Here is an 18,443-nt window from a genome sequence, read left to right as displayed (position 1 = left end):
CCTGTATCAGCATGGTAGGAATTTAGCATTTCCTCTTGCTGGACAACCCTAAAGATACAAATACCCTAAAGATCATACTAGTTTATAACTCCAATATTGCTTGATTCACTTGGGAGAACAGTACCCCAACCACATCCATTTTTGCCGATGGTGTTTAATCAAAGGCTAAGTGATTCTTGTCAGTTAGAAAGTACCTAGAGTTCTATACCAGTTTTGTCTGCTATCACCTATTCCGGTTCTCCAACTGGCCAGCATTGTAAGACTTGAGGATTCAGGGAAAGGGCCACTGATGCCATGCTCTGAGTGACATTAACTCCTTGTCTTTCTAAAGAACTTCTTGCTTTCTCCTTGCAGAAGGAAGTAAAAGAGGAGATGCAGGCAGAACATGAGCAAATGCAACAGTCAGAAAATCTGGCTCAGTCAACAAGAGAATCAAAGGCACTGAAACTGCAGCTGGAGGAGGAAAGGAGCAAAGTGGCCAAGGTTCAGCAGGAGCTGGAAGAACATAGAAACAGGCTTCTGCTGCTGAAGACTCAAAGGCCCATTGAAAGAGTGGAAGAAAAGGAGGTGGTCGAATACTACCGAGACCCAAAACTGGAGAGCGACTTGGCTAAGATGACTCATCAGATTAAGGATGAGAGCAGAAAAAGGGACAGCCTGCAGGCGGATATTGAAATGATGAACAAGAAGCTCATCCAGATGGAGAAAGAGAGGAAGGTGGTTGAGGCCCAGCTGCTTACCAAAGAGGTCACTAAAATCGAGAGGGATCCAAACCTGGATAACCAAGCGGCTAGCCTCCGTGCGGAAATCAAGCGTCTCAGAGAACAGAGCTCCACTTCTTCCCTTGAACTTGAACGGCTCAGGAAAGAGGTGTACGTTCTGGAGCAGAAGCAGCCCAACATCCGAGAGAAAGTGGTCGTGAAAGAGTTGATCAAGCTGGAAAAGGACCCGGAGATGCTGAAGGCCGTCAGGACGTTGCAGATGCAAATTGACAAAGAAACCTTCAACAGGAAATCTGTGGAGGACATGACAATCAAACTGAACAGTAGGATCGAGGAGCTGGAAAGGCTGATTGAAGTAGCAGAACCCAAAATCATTGTCAAGGAGGTGAGGAAGGTGGTACAGGACCCAGAACTGCTGAAAGAGTCTTCCAAGCTTAGAACTCTCATTGAAGAAGAGAAGAACAAGAACCTGATGTTAACAGGAGAGCTGGCAGAGCTGCAAAGCAAATACATCATTGCACAGAGGCAAAAACCTAAGGTAGAGGTTAAAGAAAGAGTCAATGAGATTTTCGTGGTAGATCCAGAGACAGAGAAGGAAATCACTCGCCTGAAGAAGGAGCTCCAAGAAGTTACTAGTAAAAGGACAAAGATTGATAAGGAGGTGGAAGAGGCCTTGTCTGAGCTGAACATCCTCAGGTCTCAGAAACCAACTGTGGAGTATAAGGAGGTGATCCAGGAAGTGGTGAAACTTGAGAAGAGCCCAGAGATTCTTAGAGAAATCGACAGGCTGAAGGAACAGCTCAATGAGTTGGTGAACACAAATGGCAGGTCCCAGGAGCAGCTCATCCGGCTGCAGGGCGAAAGGGATGAATGGAAAAGGGAAAGGTCCAAGGTTGAAACCAAGCTGGTCAACAAGGAAGTTGTCCGATACGAGAATGACCCACTCTTGGAAAAAGAAGCTGATCGCCTCCGCCAAGAGGTGCGCAATGTGTCTCAAAAAAGGAGAGCAGCTGAGGACACCATCTATGACCTGCAGAACAAGTACATGCTGCTGGAGAGGAGGAAGCCCGAAGAAAAGGTGGTGGTCCAGGAGGTGATTCTCACCCAGAAGGATCCAAAGCTCAGGGATGAGCACAACAGGCTGAGCCGGAGTTTGGACGAGGAAGTGAGCAACAGACGTCGTGTAGAACGGGAGGTACAGCAGCTTCGGTCTGTGGTGGAAGAGAAAGAGAAGCTGCTTAACTTCCAGGAAGATCGAAACAAGAGGCTTGCGTTGGAAAAGGAGCTGCGTCAAATAACCATGAGAATAAAGGAAATAGAGGAAAGCCCCACACCGGTGCAAGAGAAGATCATCATGGAAGAAGTGGTCAAGTTAGAGAAGGATCCGGTGCTCGAGCAGGCTGCTAGTGGACTGCGTCTGGAGCTGGACAATGAAAAGATGCAGGTTCTGAACCTGCAGAGGGAGTGCAAGAACCTGCAGGTTCAGACTGACATTCTGCAGAAAACAAAATCGCAGGAGAAGACTATATACAAGGAGATTATCAGAGTGGAGAAAGACAAAGTTCTAGAAAATGAACGTGCACGGATTTGGGAGCTGCTGAGCAGAGAGAGAACTGCCCGGCAAAATGCAGAAGAGGACATACGACGACTCAAGGAGAAAATAGAGAGAGCCGAAGGCATGAAAAGGACCTGGTCCCGTGAGGAGGCTGATCTCCAGAAAGCACGAAACCTGGCAATCCAAGAGAGAGCCAACCTGGAGAGTGAGCTCAGGGAGCTGGAAAGGCAGAAGCAGCAGAAAGTCCTCGTCCTCCGAGAGGAGTCCAAGCTCCTCAGCCAAAAGACAGAGAATGACAGGCAAAAAAAGATGCAGCGTGAGCAAGAACTTTCCCTCCTGGAGGCAGCTATCCTAAGAGAGAAGGACCAGATCTATGAAAAAGAGAGGTCCATCCGGGAACTCCAGTCTGGGGTCAACCGGGAAGAAATGAGCCACGAGACCGAGATGAGAGAGACTAATCTCTCCACTAAGATCTCCATTTTGGACCCAGAGACGGGGAAGGATATGTCTCCTTATGAGGCCTACAAAAGAGGAATCATAGACAGAAACCAATACATCCAGCTGCAAGAACTAGAGTGCGACTGGGAGGAAATCACTACCTTGGGCCCCAACGGGGATGTTTCTGTCCTGCTCGACAGGAAGAGTGGGAAACAATACTCCATCGAGGATGCCCTGAGGTTTAGGAAGATTACGAAAGAGGAGTACCAGCTGTACAAGGATGGCAAGATCCCAATCTCGGAGTTTGCTCTGCTGGTAGCAGGGGAATCCAAGCCTCCCTCCTCTTTGTCCATTGGCTCCATCATCTCCAAGTCTCCGCTTCCGTCTCCGACGATGCAGCAGCAGACCCAAAGCTTCTTTCCTTCGAGCTTGCAGAAAAGCTTCTGCGATGACAGCTTCCCCATTGCCGGAGTGTTTGACACCGACACCGACACCAAGTGCAACATAAGAACTGCTGTCATCAAGAAGATGGTGGATCCCATGACTGCTCAAAAGCTGTTGGAGGCCCAGGCTGCAACAGGGGGCATCGTAGACCTCATCACGCGGGATCGGTATTCTGTCCACAAAGCCATAGATAGAGGGCTGATCGACAACACCTATATGCAGAGGCTGCTGAACGCCCAGAAAGCTTTCACAGGTGTAGAGGACCCTGTGACCAAGAGGAGGCTGTCTGTCGGGGAGGCAGTTCAGAAAGGATGGATGACCAAGGACAGTGCCTTCCCCTACCTACAGGTCCAACACCTGACCGGGGGGCTCATTGATCCCAAGAAAACCGGTCGCATCCCAGTGTTGGAAGCAGCCCAGACAGGCATGATTAGCGACGACCTGGCTAGGATGCTCCAGGATGAGCCCAACTACGAGAAGGATCTTGTTGACCCAGTCACCAAGGAAAAGATGAATTACAAGGAAGCCATGACTCGTTGCCGGAAAGATCCTCTGAGCGGCCTGCTGCTGCTCCCAGCCACCTCCGAGGGATTTCAGTCTCATCGCCCTGAGCGCTATTCTCCCAGGTTGTCACGATTCAGGCACTAAGACGAGTTCCATGTCCCCTCCAATTCCACCATGATCTTAAGCCACGGTGATATTCTCACTTGAACAGACTGCCTAGCATGTCTGTCTGCGTACTATTCTAGCGAGCTAATCTTGCTTCCCCATAACTGGGGCAACAGAGGAAGACAAGGCATTCATCGGGGTGAAAGGGTTCTAGCACGGGCGTCTGTGCCTGGTTTGGACAGTAAAGGGGATTTTGATTCATCAAATATGCTTGTGGTAGTTTAAACTGTGTGACTTCCTGTCACCTTGAAGTAGGGGGAGGGTGTCAAGGGGCGAATGTGCTCCCAAGTTTGTTCATTCTTATGCATGCAATAAAACTAGAAGGTGTCTCTCCGATGTTGTGTTATCTTTGAAAATGGAAGATGTCCCCACCCACCCTTCAGTGTAGGTCTAAACATGCCCTGTCTTGAGCACCAGGGCCCAGATCCTCACTCCCCTGGGCATTTAGATGCAGATTAATACCATTGAGGAGCTGGCCCTATATACCTTAGCACGATAGACCCAGCAAAACATTTCCAGAAGTGGCTACGTGAATTAGACACGGAGGAGTGAACGTCAATGGGACTTGGGCCAAGTGCCTTTTTACAATGCTCAGCCCCGGCTGAAATGAAAGGATCATGTCTTCTGCATTTCATGATTTAGAACTAAATCAAAGTGCTTGTACCCGGTCCTAATGGGTGTGGGAGACTGCCAGGTTTTCTAGGAGATGGCAATACGGCCAGGGGATTGATAGCTCTGAGCTAAGCTCCTTCTCTTCCTCCCCCATCACTCATGCACAGCCTCTCCCTGGGGACTGTATTGTATCTAGTTCTTACAAAAATAATTTGAAACAATCAACTAATTTCAACCAATGGGAACTGCAGATCATTCTGCCTTTTCCAAAGGCCAAGCAACAGCTGGATGGGAGGAAAAGTGGCCTAGCATGTAGAACGAGGGTCTGGAAGCCAGGTGAAGAGCTGCTGATTGGCCAACAGCATTCTATTAATGCATGTTTTAAACTTCTCTAATCATCTGTGGGTTGGAATCAGATGCTTGTCAGTACTCACAGGTTTTGCTAATGATTTCCTGTGATGGTTGCCTGGGTCTTTTGAACAGGGGGCAGCCAGACATTCAGCTCATGAACTAAGGCAGTTTATTGGTACACCAAAGAAAACAAGACGTACACTAGAATCTCAGTGTTACTAGCCTTACATGCTTTCAGTCAGGTTCCTGGTCTAGTGCCTGTCAGCGCTAGCTCCCACAAGCTCCTGTTCTAACCTGCAGCAGCTAACTGGCTTTTATAGCCCTGCAGATTCCCAGCAGGCTTGAAGCCAGCCAATCAGAGTAGCTCGCTCTCTAAAGCTGCCTCAGGTAGCCTCATACAGCTGCTGGAAGACAGAAGAACAACTCTTAACAACCATTTCTCCATGGTTTGCAACTCATGAAGCTATAGTTCTCCTCTGCAGACAGTGTAACGGTACTGCAACCTTTGAGCTTTCCTAGACAGGTGAGTCAACCTTCCTTTCAGTTAATCATCTGTCGGAAAGGGCTAAAAAAACTGCAGCACCATTCACCCCTATGCTGCTCCCTTTCCCAGCTCACTAAGGGGACACGGTACTGCTCTAAAAATGTTAAATAATTGCTCCTCAGGGCTGATGAAAGTTTGGGGAATACAGTGTAATTAAATGTTTGAGAGTTTTGTAACTTAAGTGCATACTTAATTGCTCTGTATAACTTTCCCTCCGACTTACTGTCAGGAGTAATAGGATGGGAGAAATGGTTTAGAGACAGGAAGCTGATCAAGCAATCTGTGGTGTACTATGTTCACCTTGCAGTCCCCTTAGAAGGACTAGGTCTGAATCGCGCTACTGACTCCAGTGCACTTTCCTGACCCAAAGCTGCTCAGAATTGGCAATAAACAGGTTCATGCACCACACCTCATGGTCCTGGAATTTCAGCAGTGAGCATCACACCGTATTTCAATCTGTTCCACGCGGCCAGGGGTCCCCCCCCAGCTAAAGATTTGGCAACAAGGTCTGAACTGGCCCAGGAACAAATATCTTATTTAGCAGATTTTGCCTCTTTTCTTTTTCATGGAATTTCTGTGAGCAGGTCATAAGTTTCTCAGATTTGCTATTCAGAGGGTGATGGACACACATCGTTACTCTAGTATCAGAGGGGTAGCCGTGTTAGTCTGAATCTGTAAAAAGCAACAGAGGGTCCTGTGGCACCTTTAAGACTAACAGAAGTATTGGGAGCATAAGCTTTCGTGGGTAAGAACCTCACTTCTTCAGATGCAAGTGAGGTTCTTACCCACGAAAGCTTATGCTCCCAATACTTCTGTTAGTCTTAAAGGTGCCACAGGACCCTCTGTTGCTTTGATCGTTACTCTAGGAATTCATCATTCATGTTTGAAATTCAAGTTGTGTTGCTTGATTGGGATGGGTCAGATAAGTCACATGGTATTGTCTCGCCTCCAGGATTGGATGAGAACACAGGTACTACTCCCCATGTACTGCTTAAAAACAAACCCAGCATTGTCCAATCAAATTGATTTAAAAATTGGAATAAATAGCTGCAGAGAGTTCTTTTGGCACGATTCATCTATATCTAGGAAATACTTTGCCTCTCCAAGTGCTTAGCACTTAGAATATAAAATGTCACTAAAATACAACCTTGCACCAACAATTTTTGCAACAGTCTTAGCTGCTGCTTTCCTAGGAGAACGGCATTGAGGACAGGGGCGCTGGAACAATTTGTATAGTGGGGGTGCTGAGAGCCCTTGAACCACACTGTAAACCCTGGATATGATGGAAACCACTTCAAGCCAGGGCATGCTAGTTCCAACCCCTATGAATGAGAATTTAGCAGTTCTCATTCCTTAGGAATGAGCAAATCTGAAAGTAACCCTTGACTGTGACCTGCCTAACTCTAAGGCAGCTGTTCCATGAGGTCTTTTGACAATGCGTTGTTTTATTTGCAGTGTTGTAGCGATGTTGGTCCCAGGACATTAGAGAGACAAAGTGGGAGAGGCAATATCTTTTATTGCACCAACTTCTGTTAGGCCAATAAAAGATATTACCTCACCTATCTGGTCTCTCTGGGATTTTTAAAATCCAGTGATAGGAATGAGAGGGTTTAGATATCCCTGCTAGCCTCCAAATCTGCACTGTAAGTACAAGATGGATTGGTACGGGGAAAGAAAAGGCCAATGGTTTAGTGTTACACAACTACATGACCGCAGTTACGTTCAACAGCTGGAGAAAGACAATATACCCCCCCCCCCCCCCGAGTAATGCTGAAAGAGGTGTAGGGATATCTGTTATGAATCAGAGAGATATTGCAAAAGCGAGTACAAAATTGTACCCAGATAGAACGATGAGCTACTGGTTCAGTGTTCCACTGCTATTTGACCCCAGTTACCTTCAACAGCTGGAGAAAGAGGATATAGATCTCCATAGAGTAATGCTATTTAATTAATTTATCAAAGTCGCTGCAGCCCCCTTTTTAAGGCAGGTGGGAAAACAAAATATGGAACAAAGTAACTCATCTGTCTTCAGAGTATTTCAGAAAATAAAACAAACTCATACCAGCTTTTGTTTAAAAGAAACTCAGTTTCTCCCTGCAGCAGCAATATCTTTGTTCTCTGCCCATTATTCCACAAAACACTATCTGATGCCTCAGCATCTGACAGTTCTGGCCTGAAGAAAGAATAAAGAAGGTGACAAAGGGAAAATAGAAGGCCTGTAATAAAGAAATGGACCAGCTGGATATAGACACAGGTCTGTGGTGCTGTAGACACAGGTCGAGGTTTTGGCATACATAAAAGATTGTCAGATTCCATCACTACCTCAGTCCAGGGGGTGGCTAAACAATTGAGCAGCCTATAACATAAACAACCAAGACTTAAGAACAAATTCTATGTATTTTCTTTACTGGAGGAGAGAAGTCCCACAACTGCATCAAAAACTGGTGCTAAATCACTCAAAAGCTAAACAGTAAAATATTGTCAAAGCCAACCCAAGTGACTGAACTTTTTTCATTTGGACAACAAAAGAGCGTGTTCTCCAGAACTGTGCGACTTCACACGTTGCCATAGCAGGAGCCTTTGGCTTCTCTTTCGCGCACGATGAAGATCATTCTTAAGATATTTTCACTTGCTGTTTAACTAGGAATTAAAACTCTAAAATTCTTAAACAGTTGAACACAAAGTCTTATACTAACAGCCCCTCTTCTTTTTAATAGCAATAAACAGCGACGCTCCTGGCTATATGCAGTAGACTCTCCCCGCTGCTTTAGATCAAGCACTGCCTGATGCGGGGAGGGAAGCTGACAAATCTCTTTGCAATGGGCTATCTGAACCACAGCCAGGACTGGGTGCTGAAAGGACAGACAAGCTACACTGCACAACCATCACTTTCGCTACGCTCCCAGCCCAGGGGACAAGGATTCTGAAGTTGCCCTCCAGTGTGAGAATTTAGTGTCCCCCAGTCAGTATTATAGGCTGATGGATGGTGCCATCAGGCCTGTCCCTATCACATGTAACAATTACCTCAAGAAGGCTCTAACGGCCCTAACAGATACCCCCAGCAATGGGCTGAGAGCATCCAAACACCTCTGTCTAAATGAGAACTAACACTTCCCTCCAAGTTCCTTTGTAATATGGAGGCATTTCAACCCCAGCCAGCCTCCCTGCTCAGCCACCAGAGAGGGTAAATGCACTGATGCACAGAGCTCAGCATCAGGAATACAGGCGGCCAGAGGCGCTGGGTCCTTTCAGCTGCAGTGTTTCTGCAGCATGTGCTGGTCTTTGGGGTCATGGGGGCTTTGCCAGAAGAAGTACTGGTGGTTGAGGGCTGCCTTAGCTGAAATGCGCCTGTCGGGGTCATACAGTAACAATTGCTGCAAAGAAAACCAAGATGATTTGGGGTTTTATTTTTAAAGCAGGATGTTTAATTGAACCAAATGCAAAAGCTTTCAAATAGTTCAAGTCAGTGCCGCTTCCCCTCTGCTAGACTCTGGCCTCCAAAGAGAACCAATTATTATATGGTGCCTTTATCTGACAGCCCAAGAGGGCTTTACTGACTTTACTCAGGTGTGGCAATATCCAAGTTGAGTAGCTAGAGATTGATATCCCCATTTTCCAGATGTGGAAACTGAGGTCCAGAGATGTGATTCACCTAAGGACATAGAGAAGCAGGGTTTGGTACAGAACCCAGACCTGCTAGTCCCCAGGCTGGTGGCCAACCACCAAGCCACATGGTTTCCCAAATATTTAGAAAAAGGAGGGCAGCCCAAAAAGTCCTCTATGGGCTGCGGTCATAGACCTTGCCTGAGTTGGATCAGAGCCGGCACCTTGTGCCCTAAGCATGTGCAGGGTAGGAGTCTGTTCCAGACAAGCAAGCTGGCCACGCTGCTGCAGTTGTACTTCATAGTACACAACTCCTCCGCCCCCTTCCCCTCCCCGGCCCCCCGGTAAATCACTGCCCAATAACTCATCTTGGATCAAAAAATCCCAGGCAAAGGAACACTGTAAATGGTGAAATCCCTTCGATCAGCCTATGTTTCCTAGAGGGTTCTACTAAGTGTAGTTTTAAACAGCTGTTCCATGACTGCAAGATTTTCTTACTCTATTTACTAAGGGGAAAAAACACTACAGCATGAATGTGTATTGAGATTTATCAATATACACCCATCCTGCACCACAGCTACTATGTAGCACTTAGCAACCTCTGTTACTAGCTCTGATGCTGAATGGGGCTGGGAATCTGTTGTTAAGAACAACATTCCAGGTGCAGTCGTCACACATACAGCTCAAGTTTGTCCGTTTTTCAGTGTGGAAGACATTGGAGGGACGTTAGAAGAGAAAAACAGCAATCACCCCATTACTCCGGCCCTCTGAATCTTTTTAGGTGCTCAGATACCACAGAGCTGCATGTGCTACAGGACCCTGAATAGAAAAGATTCATAGCGTTTACGGCCAAAAGAGACCGTTACAATCATAGTGTAACCGCCTACGTAGCACAGTATTTGACCCAGAGAATTTCCTCCAGCAATTTGTACGTGGAGCCCAGTAGAACTAATCCCTACTCCCATGCGGGAACCTTTGTGTCCAGCGGATCCAAAATACAAGAGCACAGCTCAGGGGTGAGGCACAACACACACACCACTTGACCTGCGATTTGTCATTTCAGCTGAACACGTGCTCCCCTTTGCCCTATTGGCAAGAGCTGAGCCCCCCAACACCGGCTCAGAACTCACCGCCAGTAAGTCTCGCCCATCCCGATCCAAGTTCGGAACGATCTCCTTCATCTCTCTTCTCGCCCACCTGGGAAAGTTTCCTTTATAGTCGGGAAGCTGGGTCACCCCCGGCCACGCTGCCTCAGTGGGCGTGCCCAGGGTGCGGAAAATCCGGAAGAGCTGGTCAATTTCAGAATCCCCCGGAAACAGGGCTTTTCTTGTCACCTGGGAGCAACCAAAACACCAGATCCAGGCCATTAAGTTTCCTTCACATTATTCCCTAATAAGAATAACGTTCATCTCCGATATAGGGCAACCCTTCCATGGCAAAGTAACGCTAGGGAAGTGTTTAGTGACTGTCTAGAATACAGTAAGTGATGGGAAAGTTAAATAACATTGCAGCTGCTTGTCCTCTTCATTCCACCACCCCCACCCCGGGCTCTGTTCCTCTCTCTGATATATGTACAAACACCTGCTCCCCTTCTCCGCTCCCCTTGCAGATTTTGTCCAGCTGCACCAGCTCCCTCCCCATTGATGGCTCTGATCCCTGAGGGCATCCTCTGCTTCTGCCCTTCTAATGTGGCAGCAGGCCCTAGTGGTGGAAGCTAGGTCCATCTTCTCCTTGTTTCAAGCTGCTTTTAAAGGAATCCAGACTTTTTGGCATGTGAGGTGACATGCCAGCTCTCTGCAGACCACAGTGTGAGAACCTCAGGCACAGGTGGACATGAGTTCTGTAATGCAGTCTTCTTGCTGCACCCAGCTCTTAGCAGCAGCTATCCAAGCACTGAAGTTAAAATAGGGTGGCCATATTTTCCCAAAGGGAAAACGGGACACTGCACAGGGCCGGCCTGAGGCCCTCCTCTCCCCGCCCCATGCATGGGGCTGGCCTGAGCGCCCCCTGCCACCAGCCCAGGGCCAGCCTGAGACCACCTCCGTGGAGCCAACTCAAAGCCCCCATCTACCCCAGGTACAGGGCCAGCCCAAGATCCCCTGCTGGCCAGCCACAGGGGGCTGGCTCGGTCCAAGCTACTCTCCCGAGCCCGCCCTCCTACGCAGGGCTGGCGTTGCCACTCTTCCCCCACATGTTCCTCTGCACCCCGCTAGGGGTTGCACCCCACTTTTTTGGCAAAACTAGGCATTTGTCCCCTTTGTTCTTGGCAAGAGCAAAGGGGACAAATGCCCAGTTTTGCCAAAAATATTGGGACGGCCAGGACAGGGCTTAAAAAAGGGACTCTTGTGACCATACGTCCCATTTTGGCCAGCCCAGGTTAAATTTCCCCCTGATGCAGAGGGCAATTTTTGGAAGATTTAAGCGTGCATATAGAAAGAAACAGGCTGTAAGTGGTGGCTAGTTGTTGTGCTGGGTCCTGTCTGCGGGGAGTGAATTTTACTCTGAATGCACAATTAAGAAGCTGCCAACTTCCTAGCTGCCTGTTCCGTGGTGTATTCCCAGTGCCATCCAGGACCATGGTAAGAAATGGATAAGCGTGAGCCTGAATAGCATGAATGTCATGTTAAAAAGAAGGGACCATTCGCTTAGAAAATGGTTAAACCTATTCTACCATTTCTGCAAAGATACAGCCAATGCTCCAGACATCCACTGCAGTCGAGTAGTATTTACATCCCAGCAAGATTTCGGGGGCCCGGTACCATAAAGTTACCACCTGCAAGAAACCAAAACAAAAGCATTACTGCAGGGGTAGACAATTTTTTGTCAAGGTCCAGACTAGAGAAGAAAATTAAAAACAAAAACAAAAACAAAAAACCAATGATAAGTAAATAAAATTTCGGGGTCTGTTCAAAAGCATCTGGTGGTCCAGACTTGGCCCACGGTCCACCTATTGACTACCCCTTCTTTAGTTTAGTTTCCCTTGGCAGGTACACACAGTTCTCTGCTCTTAGCAAGGGACAGTTCCTGCTGTGTCCAGCTTGGAAAGATTCTTTATGTACAACATCCATCTATGCCCCCTCCAACCACACAGGAAGTGGCATCTAATCAACAGTGCAGGCCACTGTAGTGCCCGATACACAGATTTTACAGTGATGGGCATATTAGAAATTCATAGATTACATTATTTTTCATAAAAACGAGGCGTTCTTGTAACACTTTAGAGACTAACCCACAAGGACTCCTTGTTGTTTTTGTTGATACAGACTAACACGGCTACCCCTCTGAAACCATTATTTTTCATAGGAGTCAAATAATTCAGATGAGATAAACCAGAGAGCGAGATTGGCACTAAGATACCCAGGTGAAGGCACCTTAGATCAGATGGGGCACAGCCATTACCTCGTGAGTGTAAGTGCGCAGTGGAACCCCGAAGGCTCTAGCCAGACCAAAATCTGCCAGTTTGATGGCTCCCACTTCGTTGATAAGCAAATTCTGAGGCTTTAAGTCTCTATGAATGACTCTGTGCGAATGACAGAAGTTCACACCCTGCAGCAGCTGGAACAGATAGCTCTAAAAGGAGAGATTTCAGACATCCATGCAATGAGACAATGTGGAATGGTTTAAATGACAACCTTTGCAATACGGTAGATCTTCATTAAGGAAGTGTCCAACAGCTGTATGGAAAATATTTCACGGTTGCAATATAACTTCAAAAAAGAACTAGATAAGTTCATGGAGGATAGGTCCATCAATGGCTATTAGCCAGGATGGGCAGGGATGGTGTCCCTAGCCTCTGTTTGCCAGAAGCTGGGAATGGGCGGCAGGGGATGGATCACTTGCTGTTCATTCCCTTTGGGGCACCTGGCACTGGCCCCTGTCGGTAGACAGGATACTGGGCTAGATGGACCTTTGGTCTGATCCAGTAGGGCCGTTCTTATGTTCTTAACTTCTCTCCCACAGCCCAGATGCTGTCACCCAAGCTCCATCCAAACCCATGACAGAGGTTCTGACCACAACCCAGCAATACACGGACACGTCTCTATCCCTGCTGCCTTGGGGAGGGAAGGAGTCAAATCCACGCTGTGCTGTCACTGCCAGTGCCAGCAGCGTGTTGCTCAATATAAAACCAATTAGCAGTAGCTCCCTGGACTGTCTCCCCCCAACATCACTTGTTTTGTTGTTGGTCAAACAAGCTGAGAAGTCTGGAAATGGCTGGGAAATTAACGAACCAGACAATACTGTCTAGAATCTTTCAGATCAAACAGCTCCTTGGGCCTGACTTGTAGAGGTGCTGAGCACTCGCCGCTCCCACTGCCTTCTGCGGGAGCTTACCAACAATTTCCGCTATAATATAAAGTCTAACACACAGCGGAGCAGTTCTGGGTCCATCCAGCAGAGGGCAGCAAGTATAAACACAGCCTTACCCGCCTGCAGGTATTTTGCCAAGGTGGCACTCTTACTTCTCTAAACTTCGTACCTTTACCAAACTTAAAGGGAGCTCCCCTGTCCGGGACGAGTCCATGTACTTTTTCAAGTCCTGATTCAGATACTCAAACACCAGATACAGCTTCTTCTGACTGTGCACAACATCTAGAAGCCTAAGAACAAAACACAACCATACCCAGTCTTATTAAAAACAGTCCTGACCAGCTTTATACAGCAGTGCTCCAAACCAATACTTATTTCTGTAATGAAACAGCGGTAGAACAGGACAGGGGGTAACATAGATATGTTCTCTTCTAGCAGGCCCACAATCCCTCTGCTAGCTTCTTTTCTTCAGCAGGTGAATAGAATAGGATTTATTTGAAATGCCTTGTGCCTTACTAGCTATTATCTATCTTCTCTACATTATATTAGCAGCAGCTAGTTTGTAAGTGGGACAATAGGGCCAGATCACCAATTTGTGTAACTTGGCATAGCTCCATTGAAAGGCAGAGCTATGCCAGTTGAGGAGCTGGCCCGTTGTATCTGGTAAGACTGGAGGGAAGAGTTTGGTGCGGGTGGCAAACCATCCTGCATGTGAATGGGCATTCCTGAAAAGAACAAGGACAGCCTGATGAAAGCAAAAATGTAGCCAATACGCATTAGTTGGGTCATGGTGGATTCTCCATCACTGACCATTTTTAAATCCAGATGGGAGCTCTGCTCTCGGAATTACTGTGGGGAAGTTCTCCGGCCTGTGCTAGACAGGAGGTCAGACTAGATGATCACGATGGTCCCTTCTGGCCTTGGAATCTATCGGTACGTCTACACGGCAATACAAATCCCACAGCACTGAGTCATAGGCACCGACTCCGTGGGTGCTCCGGGGCTGGAGCACCCATGGGGAAAAAGTAGTGGGTGCTCTGCACCCACCGGCACCCAAGCACCCTGCCCCCCCTCACCTCCGCCTCCTCCCCTGAGCGCGCCCCATCCCCGCTCCTCTGCCTACCTCCCAGCGCTTGCCACCACCAAACAGCTATAGCAAGGAGAGAAGGGGGAGGGGCAGGAACATGGTGCGCTCAGGGGAGGAGGCGAGGAAGAGGAGGGGCCAGGGTGGGAATTTGGGGAAGGAGTTGAATAGGGGCAGGGAGGAGGCAGAGTTGGGGCGGGGACTTTGGGGAAGGGGTTGGGATGGGGGCGGGGCGGGGCGGGGCAGGGGTGGAGTCAGGGCGGGGGCCGATGGGGGTCGAGCAACCACCGGCGCCAGAATAAGTCGGCGCCTATGCACCGCGTCTTAGCACTTGGGTCAGCTGACCTGGGCTTCCAGGGCTCAGGCTGCAGCTCTGTAAAACTGCAGTGCAGATGTGCCGCCTCGGGCTGGAGCCTGGGCTCTGAGACCCTCACCCCCACGCGGGTTCTCAGAGCCTGGGCTCCAGCCTGAGCCCGAACATCTACACTGCAATTTTATAGCCCCATGAGCCCGAGTCTGCTGACCCGGGCCGGCCGTGGCCGGTCTGTGGCTTTTTCAGTGAAGTGTAGATGTATTGAATCTAGCTGGAAGGGTAACTGTGATCTGCAGCATTCTGCTGCTGCTCTCCAAAACAGCCACTCCAGAGCTGCAGCTCTGGCCTGGATTTTAAGGAGGGGAGAGGAAATCTTGCTTGGGAAGGTCTTTCAGAAAGGAGCACGCCTTGACTAGGAAAGCTTGGTTGTAGCTAGGCAGTGCTGGCTAATACTGAGAAAAGGGGCGAAGTTAACCAACCCCCCGAGAGTTGGAACCCTGCTGTAAGACACCCTGTTGTTTTTCATAGCCAAAGCATGGCATTCGGTTTCCTTGGCCATCTATCTCATTTCTGTTTATTTGGTGTCTGATTGTCAACACCCAGACACACTTTTTACATCATGTTTCCTGCATTTGAATTTCTCCACAAAAGTCTCGCAGCCACCGTCATCTTCTCCATTAGCTCAGCAAGGTGACCAAGTTTAAAAACAAAAAAACACCAAGGAAATTTCCAGGGGAAAAACAAAGTTTAAGATGCTCAATGGAGAAAAAGGCCATTAAATTCTCTTCAGCATTAATGCAACCGCAGAAGGAAAAAGAAACACAAAACGGCTACGAAATTGTAAATTTGCTCCACTTTGAACGCTAATTCACGCTGTTCACAGCGATTGTTCATCTGATTTTTTAAGTTACACACACTTCTTAATGTGTGGCTGTGTCTAAAAATATAACCCATCAACTGGAACTGTGGCCTTTTCCATTGCCCTGTGTCAGGGTAATGACTCTGAATAACACTCACGGACTTTGATAGGCACTTACTGTTTGAAAAATAGCTAAGTGGGTGGTTAGGGCAAAGGGCGAGCAGAAAACGATTTTTTATACGTGACTGACTGAGAAATGCCTTGTCTGTTTCCTTTTTATCAACAACCCTTTTACTTGGCACACACAAAGCTGGGAGACGTTGGTTAACATCCTTATGCTCCTCAGCTTGACACAACTGCACTTGATCAGTAGTGAGTGAGTCATATTGCAACGACCCGATCGCCCCAATTCCATGGCCAGACTGAGTGCTTCTCTTACCTCACTATGTTTGGATGCTTAAGTTCTTTGAGCAGAGAGATTTCTCGGATTGCTGTACTCGGAACCCCTTCTGTCTCCCTATGGGAGAAAAACAGACTTTATTGCATTCCCCATTATTTCCTGGGGTGATATTAGCAAGTAAATGCCAATTCAGCTAGTCATGTGGCTCACAGACGTCTTCCTTTCTGACCTTTCTTTTTGGTGGATACTCACAGGGGCTTAGGACAGAAAATATAAGGTTTCTCGATCTAGGACCCTCTCCATATGTATCTAGACAACTTAGGCCTAGATTTTTAGGAGAGTGCAGGATCAGATTTTCAAGTGCTCAGCACACATAACTGGGGCCAGCGCTCAGTCATACATGTCATTGTGGGTGAGGTGTGCGCCTGAAAATCTGGCCTTTCTTTATACAGCCAAGTGAGAGCCCTAAGCCAGCCTGGTTGTCCCACTGGCATGCACAGAGTAGGCCAAGCCAAGTTCCAACAAGTGTTGGCCCTGTTTTGAGGCTGTCCATGCTAGGGAGAGAACTGCTTTCAGACCAGCTTGAGGAGGAGCATGCGGAGGGAAATGTTATGACAAGGAGTGTACAAGCCAGTTTCTGTGGCACAGGCTATCTTAGAATGCTTGTTCTCAGACTGAGGCGCGTTTCCCATTCCTGGCGGGGAGCTCTTAGCTTGTCATGCTGATCAGTAAGTTTGAATGAGGGGTGAGGATTGTGTGCAATTAGGAAGGTTAGGGCTTGTCTACAGTGCAGCACAAACTGGTCTGGCTAGATGATGGTTCTCGAGTATGGTTTGGACACAGCTGTGCTTGATTACCATTTCAAGCTTGACTGGAGATGGTATGGGTTGCTGCTCCCTTCTGGACCAGGTTTTGATCCTAAGAGGTCTAGACTATTTATTTTTTTAATGAATGGAGATATCCTATCTCCTAGAACTGGAAGGGACCTTGAAAGGTCATCTAGTCCAGCCCCCTGCCTTCACTAGCAGGACCAAGTACTGATTTTGCCCCAGATCCCTAGGTGGCCCCCTCAAGGATTGAACTCACAACCCTGGGTTTAGCAGGCCAATGCTCAAACCACTGAGCTATCCCTCCCTCCTTGACTATGCCCAGCAGGGCACTATCGTGGCTTCTTAATGTTGTGATGTGGGTTGCCTAACCATGTTACAACAGTAGCTGTGTTGGGTAAACATTTCAGACACGGTTTCAAACCCTAGCGTTGGCATGACCCTAGAGTTCTGGCTTTGAGGTGGAATGTGTGAGCTGGACCCTGGTTGGGAGCGTGGACACTCACGAATCCAGACGGATCTTCTTCAGAGCCACCAGCTGGCCTGTTCGTTTGTTCCTCGCCTTGTACACCACTCCATAGGTGCCTTCCCCAATCTTCTCCACCTTCTGGAACACATCCTGGAACGTGTCCATGGTCCGTCGGCAGGCTTGTCACTGAAACATTCCTCCATTCATTAGTCAGAGTCCCACTTTGCCATTTCAGTCCTGCACATTTTAACATTGCCCTCTGCTTCAGAGTACCAGCAGGCCCCGCCTTTCAATGAACATCCCAGAAACTGAAGGTATTGTTGGATGGAAAAAGGTACTGCAATTGCATTAAACCCTTTCCATCGCAATACGCCATCCATTCCCTAACCCCTGCAAAGAAAACTCCCTTTAATAATACCCCACAGTGTAACCACATTCAGCAGCCTAAAGGCAGTGCTTACGTTTATTCACATCCAAACAAGAGCCTCAAGGCATGTCTCATGGCAGTGCTACTCTATAAACAAATGTGCACATCCCAAGCTGTGCTACATACTATACAGAGGCAGGGAAGATGCTTGCCCTCCAATGCAAAACCTCCAAGCTGTTTCAGTCCAGTGCCTCAAGCAAGTCTCAAATACCCTGGGTTCAATTTCTAATGCACACATCAGTAACTAAATACCCCTCCAGTTATTAGGCGAATACATTGGAGAAAATGACTAGTAGTCAGAGGACTGGACTGATCCTGACTATCTAAGATCAATCTCTCGCTCAAAGATGCCTGTCTCTTCCTGTGACTTTGAACAAGCCACTTACTCACCCTGCCTCACCTTCCCCTTTTGTTAAATGGGCTTGGGGGCTGTGAGAATGAGTTATGAATTAAAAGCCCTATTAGCGCTAAGTATTACTGCTATGTACCTCTTAACAGTTCAATACCATCTGCTCTATTTTCAACCAACAGTCTCCTAATTAGGTGTAAAACCATTTGTCCTTTCCCAGCCCGAGTAGCCCCAGGCCTCCCTGTATTAAACTTCCTAAAGCCGACTCTGATGGCCTGTAGAAAATGGTCCAGCTGCAACCGTGTCCCTTGTAATGGGCCAGAATTACTGTATTGCTCTTCCCCCTATATGTCTATGACTAGCATTTCTGCATGAAAACTGGCCCCTGCAGCCTGTGGAGAAAGAGATCTAATACTTTAAAGATGGATTTGCCATAATATACCAGCTTTCCTTCAATATTTAACTTAAA

General features: G+C 47.8%; 2 protein-coding genes across 3 annotated transcripts in view; one reads left to right on the top strand and one right to left on the bottom strand.

The window, feature by feature from the left end:
• Positions 1–4,162, top strand: part of EVPL (envoplakin) — a 59,523-nt gene extending 55,361 nt beyond the window's left edge. For both annotated transcript variants that reach the window (XM_054047280.1, XM_054047279.1), the window contains exon 22: positions 355–4,162. In XM_054047280.1, coding sequence (XP_053903255.1) covers positions 355–3,807 — 3,453 coding nt within the window. In that variant the 3' untranslated portion in view covers positions 3,808–4,162. The remainder of the gene's footprint in view (positions 1–354) is intronic.
• A 4,421-nt stretch (positions 4,163–8,583) lies between these two features.
• CDK3 (cyclin dependent kinase 3) lies at positions 8,584–17,363 on the bottom strand. Its single transcript, XM_054047679.1, has 7 exons — positions 17,236–17,363; positions 15,942–16,019; positions 13,416–13,536; positions 12,338–12,508; positions 11,610–11,711; positions 10,069–10,272; positions 8,584–8,709 (listed from the first exon to the last, which is right to left on the bottom strand). Exons 1-7 carry the CDS (start codon positions 17,361–17,363, stop codon positions 8,584–8,586), a joined length of 930 nt encoding a protein of 309 aa, XP_053903654.1.
• Positions 17,364–18,443: the final 1,080 nt, after the last annotated feature.

This window comes from Malaclemys terrapin, chromosome 13 (genome assembly GCF_027887155.1).
Source record: "Malaclemys terrapin pileata isolate rMalTer1 chromosome 13, rMalTer1.hap1, whole genome shotgun sequence".
NCBI lineage: Eukaryota > Metazoa > Chordata > Testudines > Emydidae > Malaclemys > Malaclemys terrapin.
Note: the sequence above shows the minus strand (reverse complement) of the source record. Positions and strands in the feature narration are given on the sequence as shown.